This window comes from Siphateles boraxobius, unplaced genomic scaffold (assembly GCF_051911475.1).
Source record: "Siphateles boraxobius isolate OS27281-9 unplaced genomic scaffold, OSU_SipBor_1 49, whole genome shotgun sequence".
NCBI lineage: Eukaryota > Metazoa > Chordata > Actinopteri > Cypriniformes > Leuciscidae > Siphateles > Siphateles boraxobius.
In genome coordinates this window covers 5,516,024-5,533,039 of record NW_027509130.1, presented here as the reverse complement: position 1 = coordinate 5,533,039, position 17,016 = coordinate 5,516,024, and the positions used below count along the sequence as shown (strand labels likewise).

Below are 17,016 nucleotides of genomic sequence, written 5' to 3'. Positions count from 1 at the left end.
TGTAACCGAAGTCATATTGCGAAATCAACCATTTCTCATTCTTCTTGTTTTTAGCTTACATATACAATTCAATTACTATAGCCTACAATAGTGGTCTGTTTGTCTGTGTAGTAGAGCCTACTGTGGAAAGTGCTATACAAAAAAATATATTATTTGATGGGAGTTATCCCATCTCTTCACCATAGTAGCCTTTACATTGCTCACAATCGCGCGATTCGATTTACAAACACGAGTAAAACTTGTTTAAAAAAAAACGAAAAATGGCCGATGTGCGAGTCCGGCGCAAGTGGGTTTAGATAAAGGGGTTTGAGTGATTAATTAGGCTATCAGTATCTAACCTGAAGAATATATGTATTGGTGGTTATCAACATTATATTTAATCTGCAACAGCACTGTGAACTTTAATAAAGATACGTTTGGTCACTATGTTTTGTCGCTTTTAAATGCATCATTATGCAAACACACGAGGAGAGTGTCCGCATAAAAGGCCAACGACTGGCAGATCAATGTGCTAGGCTACTACATTTCATTTAGGCATGGTATAGGTAGGTGAAGCGGGCCGCAGCACAAGTGTTGTGCGCAGTGGAGATTTCAGTGCTGCTTTACTGACATCTAGTGGTGAAATTGTGAAACTGTCTCAAAACTTGAGGCGGATATCCAGTAGATGACTGTTTAAATATGTTGAACATCAAAATAAATCATAATATCTTGATTTATTCTAATCAGAAGAAATTAGGTTTGTCCAGATAATGCTGACAAAACAGCACTGTGTACCTGTTCAGTACCATGTTACTGAATGATTAGGAATGATTATCTCAACCCTCGGTGTAACAATACAGTATATTCGGTTCCATGTGGTATATTTGGTACCACTGGTGGCGCATACATGCATATTCATGAGTTTCCCCCGTTTTGGGCGTGTCCTTGAGGCAACACACAAAGGAATGGAGCTGAAAATATGAATGCACTCTCCTTAAATCGCAAGTTGTTTAATTGAATATTTATTTCTAAACGAACATAAAGTTTTAATGTTAATCATAAATGAGAGAATAACCTACGGCGCTAGTCTAGGCAAAAATTTAATTTGACTCTTTGATGTATTTGGCCTTTTTTTCTTCTCTTTTTTACTTTTGAGGCTTTAAAATTAATTTGAATTGTTTCTAACTTGTGCTACCTAGTCACTCGGTGATAGTACTGCATATCAGAGTGTCAACAAAAATATGACTAAATAATAAATGTACAATAACTGCCTGGTAAAATAAGCGACATTTCTGGGATTATTCTGTTTTATCCTTGATTTCTTAGTCATTTTGTAAATCAGTACACATGTAAGTCTCAAACCTCTTATCAACACCAAACTACAAATGTGTTCCTTTGTTGTCTCAAATTATACCATGACATGTAGCATTATCGTTATATTATCAAGTCACAATAGCAAATACACAATTAACTAAATGCTATACTACTGGAAAAAAATATCCTTAATCTTGTAGTCATTATAAATAACATTGCAATACATAATTGATTATAAACAAGTGCTTTGTTCCGATGACACATTCTTCTTAGACATTTTCTTTTTCTCAAAATTTGCGAGTTTATGTTTCCCAACTCTGATATATATATATATATATTTTTTTTTTACCTCGGAACTGCAATATTCAAATGTCAGAATTAAGAGATATAAACTCGCAAATGTGAGAAAATGTCAGAATCGTGAGCTGACTTCCCCCCTCACAATTGGACTTTACAATGCGCAATTGCGAGTTTATATCTCACAATTCAGAGAAAATAAGAAAGAATTACGAGGAAATGGATTATATTAAACAAGTTGCGATTGCAATAATATTTTCAGTTCGTTGACACGCACACAAGAGTGGAAATTAATGGATATTATTTACTCATGCGCCACCAGCGGAACCAAATATCTCAGGGGCCGAATATACTGTAACACCGGACGTGACTGTCCTATTTCACTCCTTTCTGTCACAGTGAATGTCTCGGTGTCTCGACAAAAAAGAAAATAGCAATCAGCGATCACGAAGAACAAAGAAGAACAAGAAGGATTGTTTTAAAAAAGGTTGTTTCTGAACAGACAGCAGATCTTTGTGGTTACCTTGGCTGTTCATTTTCGAAACCGTAACCAGGAAGTGAAATAAAGGTTAGATTGCTGGAGCTCAAATAAAGAAAATGGATTCACGATCTGTGGAAGAACTTTCTTGCGCTTTACACAGTGAGAAACTCGATTTCTTCTGTCTGGAGGACAAACAGCCTGCATGTTTAATGTGCAGAGATTCACAGAAACACGACAATCACACATTCAGACCCATCAGTGAAGTGGTTCCGTCATACAAGGTAGGACACACGTCTCGATTCATATGTAAAGAACAATAAATAGTCATATATCATCACACTCATGCACTCAGTTTTTCTCTCTTGATTCTCAATCATTTTGCTCAACATATATGAACATATCATTTCTATATATTGTTTTTGTTTTGTTGATTTCTAGAAGGAGCTCAGTTCGGCACTGAAGTCCTCACGGATGAAGCTTAAACACAGCGAAGACATTAAAGAAAAGTGTGTGGAAACTGTTCAGCACATCAAGGTGAGGAAACGGAATCAAGGGTCAAATAATCACCTTCCCAACACAAAGATTATCACTGATGTACTACTACTATTAAAAGTTTGAACACACCTAACGTTACTCTTTATTTTGCTTATCCACATTTAAGAATAATTGCAAATTCATCGACTATGGAATAATTGTGAAGTCAACGACTATGAAATAATACAAATGGAAGGATGGGAATGATGTAGTGAGCAAAAATTAGTTATATTCATATAGTTAATCTTTTAAGTCACTCCCTTTTGCCTTGATAACAGCTCTGCTCACTCTGGACGGTCTCTCAAACATCTTCATGGTTTGTAAAGACATTCAAACCCTTTAGATTAAAAACAAATCATGCGAAAAATAAATTAATTGTGGCCAGACGTTTGGCTGGTGGTGTTGTGGATGTGATGTTTGTTGATTCAGACGATTGAAGTGATTGTGATTTGATTTCAGTCTCAAGCTGAGCGCACGGAGCGGCAGATTAAACAGGAGTTTAAGAAGCTTCATCGTTTTCTCAGAGACGAAGAAGAAGCTACAATCACTGCACTGAGGGAGGAAGAGGAGCAGAAGAAGCAAATGATGAATGAGAAGCTGGAGGAGATGGACAGACACATCTCAGATCTTTCACACACAATCCAAGACATGGAGGAGATGATGACAGCCAATGATATCTGCTTTTTAAAGGTCTTATTTCAGATCATTGATTTGATTTATTGATTGATGATTGATTGAGTTTTTGATGATAAATTGTGTGTTTGTTCTGCAGAAGTTTCCAGTTCCAATGGATAGGTGAGTGATCTGCTGGTGTCTCTGTTTCTGAATTGAAACAAACACACACACACCCTATTCACGCCTTACAAATGCTTTTTTTGCCACAGATTTGTCATGCTTTTTGTCTGTTGACAAACATGTCCTGTTAATTTATTAAATATTTTGTCATGTCATATTCATTCAGTTTAGTCAATTGTACTTTAAATTGCCACATTTTAGTCGACAACAATAAAATTTTAGTAACCAAACGTAACATCTGTATAACCAAACATTTTCAAAAATGTATAAACAAGAATTAATCCTCTACCAATATATATATACATATATATATATATATACATATATATATATATATATATATATATATAGGATGTGCAAGTGCAACAACTATCCTTGTAAATTGTTAAAAGTCCCCTTGTAGTCAATAACTGTATTGCTTAAAACTCATCTTTGATCACAAATGACATATTTAGTATATGTGGTTCTATGAATATGCAAATGAGCCCCGCCTCCACTCACTTTTGAGTGAGTTTGTGACGTCAGAAACACCAGCGATTTCAAACCGCGTTTTTGAGACTCTTTGATTCACTGCAGTTTTAAGGAGCAAATACTCAGCAATGGTGTTGACTTATGAATTTGTCTTAAAGCATATTAAAAGCACCTCTTAGATATATACAACATTAAAAACTTGATTTTCACCACAGGGGGACTTTAATAAAAACTATTATACACTTTACTATTCAGCCTGTAGGCGGCAATATTGAGCAGCACATAAAATGAGAAATCCTTTGCTAAAAATCTCCTGAAATAAACTTCTGCTGATAATAATTCAGATTATATATGCTGAATTATCTATTTTTCAGAAATTTCTGTTGTGAATTCTTCTTCCTTTTAAAGATTGGTTCTGTGTTCCCTTTCGATTTCGGTTCACTCAACATCGTGTCAGACTCTATGAAACTCCTTTCACAGAGACGCATTGAAGCCTGATTGAATAACGCCATTTCACTGGAAACGGCCAATGGCGTTTAAGTGCGTAAAATATGTGCCCCTGGGCGGCATTGCCTCATTTCTCATATTTCTCCTTCGTTAGAAAGTCTTCAAATAGCCTCACCGACATTCATCGCCTTTAGTAGTTGACAATTCTGTACCGATCCCCATTGCGTTCCAGCGAAGACATGGAAAAACTTCCATGCCCTGCTCCGCCAATTCGTGAACTATTGTGCTTATGGACGGCCACGACAGATGCGTCTCCCTCGCACTTTGCTCTTCTTCTGTGCAGTGCTTCTCGACTACTCACCTCGTCTGCCCTGCGGAGCCAGAGTTGAAAGAGTCAGATTGCTCACATACTGCCCCCGCTTCAATGACATTGTAATGTCTGCAGAGCCTAAGATTAGCCAGTCAAGATGCCATGGAGATTGTGCATCTCACAGAGAGCAAGTCTGGGTTTATACAGCCGTTATTTTCCAGTCCCCAAGAAAGATTGTGGACCTGAGACGACTGAATCACACACAGCAAAACGCTCATTTAAATTATTTCTTTGAAACGGATCTTCTCGCATGTTCTCCCTGGGTACTGGGTCATATTGCTGGATCTGAAAGATGCATATTTCCATATTCAGTGCCAGTTCAAGGTTCTTCCCTTCGTCCATCGTTAGCTCCATGCACATTCACGAAATACATGAACTCAATCCTCTCCCCTCTTTGATTGAGTGGAGTGCATGTCCTGAATTATCTAAAAGATTGGCTAGTTCTTGCTCATTCACAGAATGTGTTAAATAAACACAAGTGTATGATCATCAACCACATTCAGTGCTTGGGTTTTTCGGTCAATACAGAAAAGCCAGCTTTAGCCCACTTGTCTCATGTCTCATTTCCATTTCCATTCAAGCCCACTTCTTAGCGATGTGCTCGCAGGCCATAGGGAATTCTCTCACAATGTTCACTTTGAAATGCTTAAAAAAAAAAAAACACTGGCTGATGGCTGCAGCCCCGCCAGTATGTTGGCCGTGTCCTGTTTTTTGCTTGACACATGGGCATGCAGCGCATCTTAGTGACTTGTAAATGCCTGGATGCTAAAGCCCCTTGTAAAGACATTAATTATTTATGAACAGAGTGTAACGATAGGAAAGGTCGTTAAACTGCCCTGACGGCTACATCAAGCACGGGCTGGGAAGCCCTTGGCGAACACAGAGAGTGTGGCAGATATAGTGTCTAGAAATCAGAGCAGTTCAACTAGCTCTTGAGTGCTTTTACAATCAAGTTTGTCACCAAGATGTTCTCGTACGCTCAGACAATATGGCAGTGGTTGCTTACATAAATCCTCAATGAGGGATCAAGTCGCATCCACTACTGAAGGTCGACATCCTCTGCTTGGTCACAGCTGTAAGGAACCTAGCTATATGAAATATTAATAATCAATAATAACTTGTTATTATAAATTATGAATATTTGGGTCAGTTAATTGGATTAACTTGATGTGGGTGAATTAATATTAGGATCAATTAATCAGTTTGTCCAATTAACTCTTGATTATTAATTTATTCTAAGAAAAGGGTATCTTCCATGGCTACAGAGAATAATTATTCCTTAGCATGTACAGCACTTTGAGCAAGTAGCAAAAACCGCGATCGTGAAAGTGACTTTGTATTGCAAACAAAACAGAACCAAATACATATGTACAAGTTTTATTAACTAAATATAGATATTTATATGAATAAATAAACTAAACAACATACACACATGAATACATAAATAGGTGAGTGATAGAACGAAACCGAAAACGGAACTATTGAGAAGTTCCATGTAACTATATGAGAAGAACATCAGCATTTCATTTTCAAAGCATCAAATCAAAAGTATACTTGCATGCCTGGGTTCCCCCGTATCACCTGAAACAATGTTTGCGGCAGGATGAAAACTACCAAGAGAGGGCGGTCACTGTTGCCTGCCTCTGATATAGCCTGAGAAAGAACCACCCCTAAGGTTTGAATGGACCAATGACTAAGGTGACATGTCCGAGAGGGGAACCGGCTCTTAGTTGATTTATGGTCTTTGTCCCCAGCGTGCTTAGACTGTTCATTCAAGCTCAAATAGACATAACAATTTCGCATTGCATTCTAAGAGAAGGTGATGTACATCAAAGTGTGTGTCATTAAATGAGGATTAATTAGGTAGGTAGCATGATACAGGTGAGGTTATATTGACCGTTGGGTGGTTGTGCAACCACATACACCCCAATCAAACATACCATGTTGTTATACATGATAGTACACGAGACAGTAAATCATCACAGTTTCTGTGAGGCATGTTCATTCATAGATCAGAGTAATACCGCAAAGTTTATTTAATTAAAGATTGTCTCACTCTTAAGCATTTGGCGCATGTGGCCACATTCCTTTGAGGGCGTAAAAGTCTGTTATCAGTCTTAAAGTGTTCTGTAACCGGACACCCGGCTGACAAAATAACTTCATTTGTTAGGTTAGTTTTGGGGGAGAGTTTCATAGACCTTTATATTCATTAAATACAATGAATAATTAGTGTGTGTCTGATTGGTCCAGACCCTACACAGCCACTCCTCTTGTTTCGACCACCAAAACACATGAACATTTGATCAGACATAAGTCTTCAACATATGACTTATTGTAAGAATTTAACTCTTCAACGCCTTAACCGGGCAGAGCCCATGGGGCTGCACATCAACCTCAGACTCACAGGGTAGTTAATTGGGTCCAAGTCGTGTTCCTTACTCCAAGAAACAAAAAGCTTCCACTTGAGGTCATACAACCGCCTCATAGAAGAGGATCTAGAGCAAAAGATGGTGTCAACAATCTCAGCCGATAGGCCAGAACACATCTGTTTGCCCTGTTCAGAGGCCACACCCACAAATTCCGAAAATCTGGACGAGTGCGCCAAATCATGCTTTGGGCCTGAGACAGCAGGTCCGGCCTGAGGGGAATCTTCCACCGGGGGCCTAGTAACGGACCGACCGGATCTGCATGGGGCAAGAATCTAAGAAAAGTTTTCTGCTGACTCTGCAGCAATACACTACTGGCGGTTTACTTGTAGTCCAAGACTCCTCAAATTCAGAATCTGGACCCCCTGGAGCCGCAACAGGGTCAGAGACGTGTCCATACACTTTGAAAAAGTTTGAGGAGCCAGTGCCAGTCAGAATGGAAAAACCCGAAAAAAAAAAAGCTTTGCCCCCGAAGGCTAACCTGTGGATCTTCCTGTGCCTCTTCACGATCTGAATTTGAATATACGCATCCTTCTGATCGATAGTCATAAACCAATCTCCAGCTTTGATCTGAGACAAAATGGTCTTCAACTTCAGTATCTTGAATTTGCTCACTCTGAACAAGAGATTCAGAAGACGCAAGCCCAAAATCAGATGCAAACCACCATTATTTTTTGGGGCCAGAAAGTGTTGGTTATAGAATCCTGACTCGATCTAGGAGGGGGGTACTTCTATAGTCCCTTTCTTAAGAAGCGATAAAATCTCTTGACCTCACGTCGAGATATTCCCAATGAGCACCATTGTTGGAAGAAAAGAACCCTGCTGAAAGGAGGCAGGGTTCACCTCCTTTCAGCAATTTTCTCTTTTTGAATTTGGATAGTGTAACAATCTGGAACAGTTTGCTGTACCCAGTGTTGTCAGTTGCCACAGTGCCAAAAGATCTGCCAGGGGCGTTAACCGTTCTTCGCTTGGACAAAACCCTCATCCTTCCACTGTAGAAAGTCAGAGGTGTCTGTGCAAACAGGAAGGACATGTGAATTGAACACTCAGGTCATTTTTAACTGACTGAGGGGCACCAAAACATCTCAGTGGCAGATGACCCCTCTAAAACAGGGACCAATCCGATCTGGCAAGCCAACCGCAACAGCTGTGCAAGGCCTCAGCCAACGAACTCTGATTTATTTGCTTGCACTGTCTCTAGCGAACCACTGGCTGAGATCTAGGGCCCCGATCTTTACGAGGGGGCTCTCTAGGCAATGGTTCACTCTGCTGCCCCTCATAAGGGGCTTGTAGAGAACTTGAGACGACTCTCTGGCACTGCGTGGAATGAGCTGGCGAAATGCCACAGACTGCTGTTTAGCAGCCAAAACTTATCCACCACAGTAGTGACAGCTTCCCCAAACAGGCCCTCTTGTGACAGGGGAGTATCTAAAAGGAAGGTTTTATCCTTCTCTTTAATGTCAGTAAGAGTCAGCTAAAAATGTCGCTCCACTGCCGCCATGGGACGCCTCTAAGTGCCAAGTCAGTAGCCCACCTGAGGTCCTTAACTCCCTCAGCAGTTAAGCCATCACCCTCAGTCAACTCCTTAAGCACATTCTCTTATGGCGCTTTTCCACTGCATGGTTAGGCTCACTTTTGGGGGATTTTCCCACTCTGTACAGTACCTTGTTCCTGGTACTTTTTTAAAAAGGAAAGCAAGTCAAGCCGTGTCATGCCGAGTCGTACCACACAGTGGAAAACCGCCTTTCTAGAGCATAACCATCTTATGGAGGGCCGGTCCTGCCTGACCAACGGCCATGCATGATTTTTCTACCAATGTGGATGTGACCCTACATGGCTCATCACCACCCCAAACACACAGCTCGTGCTGCGCCTCAGCAACTGCAGAACTGGGACAGCGGGGTTGATCAAATGCCCTACTTTCCTCAAAGAAAGTAAGCTTAGATCACAACACTTTCAAACGCAAACCATCACAATGGCAACAGGCTGTTTAGCGCCGCTTGAGCGTGCTGAACAACCAGGCATTGCACGCACCTGTCATGTTGTTTCCTGTGATGAATCTGCCACACGAATCAACACATTTTCGGAAACTCATCGTGTCTGCTTCAGAGGAGTGGTGACTGCCCTAACGCCGGGGACACATTTAACGACTAGCTGAAAAATTATAAGACTGTACTGAACACACTTACAGACTTTTTAACGACTGGATAAGATTTTAAACACGGCTGGATGCAACTGTCTCTGACTCGGCGCATTTGAGCATGATCAGTCGTAAGTGTCAAATTAAATTCATAATCGGCCAGACAGTCGTTAAGTGTGTCCCCGGCTTAAAATAGACAGCTGAGAACACAAGAAAAGCCTTCTGACAGGCAACAGATACAACGCTTCCTGAAGGAATAAAAATCTGAAGTGAGATAACACGAGTAAACTCTTACGAGGCATACATGACCCATTCATTATAGGCGGTGTAAGCACCACTGGCCAATTAATTAGTGTGATGGTATAGGGCCTTCAGACAATTGTCACAACCTGGGTGTTCCTACAGTGTCAGCGCCGCATCGTTGAGTGAACCTATGAAAGCGGACTTTAGGCCCCTCTAGTGGCATTAATCATAAAATGCAGATTAATGTCATTTTTTTCCCCACAAGAGGTCAGCAGAGACACTTGATGACTGAATGCATAATGTATTATTGGTTTTAACTAGAATTGTACTGAAATTAGGTTTTTTTTCCATTTTTGTGAAACAATATAAAAAAAATAATTGAAATTGCAATTTAGAGTTAAAAAAATAAGAATCACCAAAAAATATAAAAAAAACTGCATCTATTTAAAGAAAATATTTTATTTAATAGACTGGTACAAGATTTTTGGACCAAGCATCGAACAGAGTAAAAAAATATATAATTCTATAACCCTTACTCTTAGCTTAAGAGTTCTTTCTTTTCCTTAGTAAAAGTTGGGCTCAGCAGCTTTGTGAATACTTTTAATAACTCTTATTGGTAAGATTAAAATGTTTTGTAAACACGGCCCCTGATTCCTGAATGTTCTTCCAGAGACCAGAGTTCAGAGCCGGATCCACAGATGGCGTCTGGATCTTTGATTCATGTCCCACATTACTTGGGAAACCTGCCATTCAGAGTGTGGAAGAAGATGCAGGACATCGTCCAAAACAGTGAGTCAGAAGAAGATCTGTGCTGTTACACACACACTGGAAATCACACATGATACAGATTTAAAGATCTCTGATGTGTTTTATCAATAAGTTCATTATTCATAATAATATGTACGGTTCACTCTTGATCATTATATAAACATCATAATAAAAGCACCTTTTTGATTGTCTCATCAGCTCCTGTGATTCTGGATCCAAACACGGCTCATCCATGTCTCATCTTGTCTGATGATCTGACTAGAGTGAAACAGGGTGGGAACAAACAACTGCTTCCTGATAATCCAGAGAGATTTGACCTCTTTCCTTGTGTTCTGGGTTCAGAGGGTTTTAACTCAGGAACACAATGCTGGGATGTAGAGGTTAAAAAGAGTTCACGTTGGAGACTTGGAATAACTACAGCATCAAACCAGAGGAAGGGAGGTGATTTCTTTAACACTGATGTCTGGAGTGTGCAGTACGGACTGGTAGAAGAGTCTGGTTATCTTGTTAAACAGAAGCTTGATCGTGTGAGAGTTGATCTGGACTATGACAGAGGAATGGTGTCATTTTCTGATCCTGTATCTAACACATATCTACACTCAATCACCACCACCTTCAATGACACAGTCTATCCGTTCTTTTATAGTTTTTTCCCTCTGAGGATCTTATCGTCAGATAGTCAGTAAACTTCACCTCTGGCTGTAGGTTTGGATCGACCTGCTTTAATCTTTTACAATCATCATGTTTCCAGTATTTAATCCATATAACATGAGTAAGAGTGCTGTTGATCTGAATATCAGTACGACTGTGTTTGGGCCGCAGGTGATCACATGACTGATATCCTGCACTACAGCAACACTGACAATGTCATATTGCTTTTATACAACAGATCAATAAACAAGAAGTTAATATCAAGTAACTTTTTCTGACAGAATATGACCAGATATTTTGATCTAAATAAAGCAGGATAAAACAAAACAGTCCTGCCTACAACAACTGAGATGAATGAGATAAATACACCAAAACCAATTCGCATTATGCCTATACATCAGGGGCATGCTGTCCATAAGTTGCGAATGCTCTGCATACCAAAGCCATTATTGGACTTGCTAATTAATATTACCACTATAAATGTCTATAATTTCCCTTGTTTGAGGTGTACCATAAAGCTTATACAATAGAATTTTTGTAATGCGAATGTAACTGTTGGGTAAGCGGATCCACAGCAGTTTTGCCGCCTGTATGTATCGATATGATATGTATCGTCATCATTGTCTCACGTTCTCATTGGTTTTCTGGCATATGCGCAGAGGATGCTGTCCGTGAATTGCTTTCCCAAGAGAAAAAATGTGCTCCTGCTGCCAGATCTCAATCAATGAAAATCACATTATATTTGATACAAAACTAACTAGACTAAATCAAATGTAAAAAACAGTCATAACTGAAAATATTTTCATAGCATTTCATTTTCTCCATAGGGAAATTATTTTTTTACGAAAACGTATACACCGTTAAATACAGACCTCTACCGTAACTATCCGAGGTTGTTAATCGACAGTCTGTGCGTTTGTTAGATTCGTCAATTTGCGTTATTTCAACTTATTTTTTAATGAATACTTATATTTTTATTTATTATACTTGTTTTGTTTATAATAGGCTACTTTATTAATTCTCAATTTTTTTTTTAAATGTGTCCGGCATACATTTAAATTGACAACTGGCATGGTGTTTCTTATTTGTTCATATAGTGTCCTAAGCCGATGCCATTTATAGGTTTCTGCGATACTAGTGGCACCGAGCGGAAATACAAAACTACAGCATATTTTGCTAACGGTCCTTTTATGCGTCACGCCTCCCCAACCCAAACATCTCAGTCACAGCTCTTATGGTGCTTGTGAAGGCATGTCTCAGGTAAATGCAGGCTATTTTGATAAAAGGTCCAACATATTAGGAATACTTTTAGCTGTGTTGCTATGTGTCATGAGAGTCAGAAATTGAGTAGCTAACACGGTTTATAAAGAGCGAGATGCTCGCGTTTCCTCTAGACAAAGCACAGTTTTTGGACATTTTTATTTATTTTATTTTTGTCACAAAAACTCTTCAATTCCACCAACAAAAACATGATAACAGTACATACTCCTTGACAACAATTGACTCTTTAAACCACTTTCTTATATGCGTGGCGTTTTGCTTGATAAATGTTGCATATCACCGCCAAAATTTGATTTTGAGATTTTGTGCAATGCGCAGGTGTGCAAAGGAATTACGTATGACATAAACCTACGGTACTGTATGTAATTTTAATAAACATAACTACTTCTAACACAAAAATATAAATAATGAGATGTCTGCCTGCTGGAGACTTGCCATTGGCTGTTGTATTTGAATAGCTAATGAGGCAGGTCTATGCAAGAGGTGCTGTTTTGGGAATGTTTTTAATAGTCATTTATACATATATTTGTTTTAAGTTCCGTTTTGTGTAATGAATGCAGTAATGCGTTAAATATGATTTTTCTTTTAAAAGGTAATGTTATTAATTTAAAATACCGTTGTAGAGATTAGTGTTCCTGTGATTTAAAGGCTGATGAATCTCATTTTGATTAGGAGGGTTTGATTCAAACTCCTTTAGAATTGACTTAATTTACTTTACATCAAAACAGAATCAGGAATAATACAATATTGCAATTGTTATTACACATTTAATTGTATTCTGACACTGAGCCTTAAATTCCCCTTATTAAAACAACATACGTTTAGCGTGACTGTCCAATTTAGACCTGTTTAGTGAGTACATTACCTTTAAAAAAACTGAGTAGCGGTCAACATCGTTTCCTAGCTGTTGTGATGCCTATTATTACAGAGGAAAATGTTTAACAAGAAACAGTCGTGGTCGAATATTATATCAGAATTAAATAAGAAAGAAGGTAGGTCTATTCTTTAATGATTTCATCTCATAATGATCGGGTGATGGTGCTAAACACCATGATCTTAAAAAGCTGCTTGAACGGGAGAGTTAAAGATACTACAAATAAATACAATACAAAAATAGATGCAAAACTGATGTGTTTATTCTTGATACAAGTTTTTAATGTGTTATAATTAGTTTAATGATTATGTACTCAAATTAGGTTAGTCATGGAAAACCATATTTTTATTGCATTAATATGACATCAGTTAAACTACAAAGATACCACTGAGGTACAATACAATTCCAAACTAAAGTTACTATGACTGTTATTTATTTCTAAAGTAAGCTACAAGTAGGAGTCGTTTCCTGTGTTGGCTTTCACTAGAATACTTTAATTGCTGGTTCCATCTAAAATTGCAAATTTAACTTATGCGCAAAATTGAAATATCGCATAAAACATTTGTAAATAAAGCACCATTTCCCCAGTGAGTGGTAGAGAACAAAATCATCCCTTTCTGATAAACTGGCGCTAAATATCGCCAAGAAGGGTAGGAGAAGCCACTGTATATAATAATTTTTGTGTATTATAAATTACTTGTGCCTAAACGCGGTCGTGTTATCTTGCTTTCGGAGGCGGATGCCTGCTGTTTGGGAATGCAGTCATCTAAAGGCCCTGATATACATCAAGCGAAATCGTAGAACGAACTTGTGTGACGTAATCTCGAACAAAATCAGGCCCAAACGAACTTCGTTTGACGTTCATTTTGGGAGTTCGAAACACTTTCAGGAAAAGTTTGCTACGGCTGGTGTACTACCGTTGATCTGTGGTGGTGATGTAATAGGTGGGTGTGGCTCTGAGGCTCCGCCTTCTTTGATGTAGAAATCTTCTCCAGTTAATTTCTCTTGTTAAGTCCGTCGAGGTCAGACGTCTGCGAGTGAAAACTTGAACACACTGGAGAGATGCTTTATAGTAGAAAATGAAGTTGTATTTCTGATGAAACAACACTGATACTGTTTTTCATGTTTAATACTGTAAATCTGCTTGATTTTTAAGCAATCTATTGTATAAAGTGCTGTATAAATAAATGTGACGTGACTTTACTAGAGTGTCGATTTGCAGAGCTCGTGCAAACATAACCACTCTGACGACAGACTTTGCTCAGGCATTTCGGTCCGCTGGTTGGGCCAGTTATGCCGCCCCACCGCACAAAGTCACCATGACTTTTTTGATGCTCATCGAGGAATTTATTCGGTAAATTAATTTCCATCATAGTTTATGTGCATGTTTTATTATTACCTTTCATGTGCATTTTTTTAATTTATGTGCATCTTGCTGTTTCCATCCAGTGGGTTTTTTTGTGCTGTCCCAAAATGTTCATAAAAATAGGTAGATGAAAACATAGTTATAGAAATAGTGTTTTATTCTTTCAATAATAAGCTCACTGAATGACCATATGAATAATGGGGCACTGCCCCCCAAAACCCTCATTGGTGATGAGCCTGCAGTGTTTACTTCCTTTATCAGTTTGTTTATTTGTGAAAAATACTATAATAGGTGAGTATTTGTTTCTGATGCTCACGTCCGGTGTATAGAGGGTGTAAATGTGTAAATAAGTGTGTAAAACTTAATACCAACCTAAAGTAAATGGGATTTAGTGACACTTAGTCAAGAAAGAAATCAAATGTGGTGGTGGGGTTCATCTTATCCCTTTACCATGGTAGTCTTAAAAAAAGCATTAATGTTTTTTATTACTCCAGTTGAAGGAAAGGCTTAAAAAGCATGTCTCTGCTTTTGTGTTATTTTGTTCAGAAGCAAGTGGGTGGTTAAAATCTTCTCTAATTCTGTCATTAATTTTAAATTTGAGACTTGAGCACCAGAACTGTCTCTTTCCATCACTTGTATAATAATCTTGATCAGCTGAAAATATGGATTTTTGTGGAATTGTGAACGCTTCTGTTTTAAAATGATATTTCTGTGGTATGAGAGAATTTGCTGTTCATATATTCCTTGTTTATTTCTTGAGTGGAATTTAAAGTTGCTGTATGTCATTTTTTTGACTGTACTAAAGCATAAAAATGCTATATGTTTGCAGAGATTTAGAAAAACATGCTGAGTTCAAATACTTGTTTTTTTTTCTGAAAAACAATGATATTCTTTGAAATGTGTTTTCTGTGTCAGAATGTCTGTTTTTGTTTTAGTCCATGTGGTCCCGCCCACTGCCGGTTTACCCACTAGTATTCCGTCACCGGTCTTGCCAGTTAATGGAAAAACATAGGAAACATGGAAGCCAGTGAATGAACTGGCTCAGAGATCACAGATTCTACCTGACCTAAAAAGCCTTGGCATCCATCTAAAAAAAACTTTATAACTAGAGGCATATTAAAACCAGGATAAATGAAGTCATCAACTTGCAGTGTAAGGCTCCTCGCGTTCCATTGTCAATTGCGCTCATTCCTGTTGCGTATCCTCAATCTGGCAACCAGTGTGAGCGTCGAGCCTAAGGAGGGGGCTGGAGAGACAACTCTCTACAATATTTTGGTAACAATATTACCAAAGACCTTAGATATACAGTGCTATATGAGATCATCATACCCCTTTAAAATAGTTATTTTATTTGTTATACAGCAAAAAATCAAAACCCATTCCAAAAAAAAAAAGCTTTTCCTGCTTTTGCCTTACAAAATCAAACTAATGAAAGAAAAAGGCTACAGTTCTGAAAATTTGTTTGAAAAAAACATGAAAATAACAGGGTTGGAAAAGTCATCTGTCCCCTGATTCAATACTTCGTAGAGCTACCTTTTGCTTTAATTACAGCCAATCTTTTTAGATATTTCTGTACTAGGGTTGCAAAATTCCGAGAAGTTTCAAGGCTGGAAACTTTCAATGGGAATTTGCTATAGTGAGATACATATTTTCTATATTTTCATCTAAATAGACAAGGGGAGCTCTAAGCTCACTTTTGGGCCTAGACCCTTGGGTCGCTTCCCCACTACTTTCTGTAGTCCTAGGTTACCATGGATTAAATCCATTTGACTAGTATCCCTGTACCAGTCACCACAGAGTTTTATCAACCATCATGAATCACTCCCTCTCAGATACCTTTTTATCAGTTAATTTTTGTCTCTTACCAGTCTGAGTTTGTGCCACCGCAGTTCTTTTTGATGCTTCCAGTGGTGTTTCTCCTGGACCCCCGGCGGTCGGCCCCTCGTCTCTCAAGTTTATGAGGTAGGGCTGGAACTGCTCAGTCCAGTTGGCCAAACACCGTCGGCTCTCGGGTCCAAGAGGCACATCCAAGAAATCATGCCGACTACGCCAAATTGTTGTGGCAAATAAAATGTTATCACTGAATAAGAGACAAACATTTCCAATTGTCTTTAAGGTTTATTTTATTGCAAGAAAAGGCATATAGTCACGCAGAGTGTGATAGTGAGGGGAGGGCATCCTTCTTTTATAGTCTTAACTCTCAGAATGAATCTCTCTGGGCCAATGATGGTATTTTCAACCATATGTGGAACATTCTTAGACTTGTTCATAATATTTTATCCTTGAGTGGTGGACCTCCTGTCACGTACCAACACTCTTTTCCATTCCAATGTAATTCCATATTAGAATAAGGTTTGTGTGTGCTTTTACTGTCATATGATGCTCACACACATTTTAAAGATAAAATTTCTTCCACAGTGTGTAAAAGGAACTTCTTAATAAGCAGGTAGTGTAAATATTGGCGGGTGTAACAGACAATAGCCTACAACTCTCAATTCAAAAATACATATAGTTTCTAAGCAGCTTTACAGAAAATGCATGTCTATAATCTGTTATCAAAAAAACCGGACACAAGTTTA

The 17,016-nt window shown here is 38.5% G+C and overlaps 1 protein-coding gene across 1 annotated transcript; it reads left to right on the top strand.

Moving 5' to 3' along the window:
* The first annotated feature begins 914 nt into the window (after nt 1-914).
* Nucleotides 915-15,339, top strand: LOC143710947 (nuclear factor 7, ovary-like). Its single transcript, XM_077202205.1, has 6 exons — nt 915-2,352; nt 2,510-2,605; nt 3,065-3,295; nt 3,378-3,400; nt 10,168-10,286; nt 10,464-15,339. The coding sequence occupies exons 1-6, from the start codon at nt 2,188-2,190 to the stop codon at nt 10,949-10,951; spliced, it is 1,122 nt and encodes a 373-aa protein (XP_077058320.1). The 5' UTR covers nt 915-2,187; the 3' UTR covers nt 10,952-15,339.
* Nucleotides 15,340-17,016: the final 1,677 nt, after the last annotated feature.

Coding starts and splice junctions, on each gene's coding strand:
- LOC143710947 (XM_077202205.1), top strand. CDS start 2,188: ATGGATTCACGATCTGTGGAAGAACTTTCTTGCGCTTTACACAGTGAG. Junction 2,353..2,509: donor AAGTGGTTCCGTCATACAAG/GTAGGACACACG, acceptor GTTGATTTCTAG/AAGGAGCTCAGTTCGGCACT. Junction 3,296..3,377: donor ATGATATCTGCTTTTTAAAG/GTCTTATTTCAG, acceptor TTTGTTCTGCAG/AAGTTTCCAGTTCCAATGGA.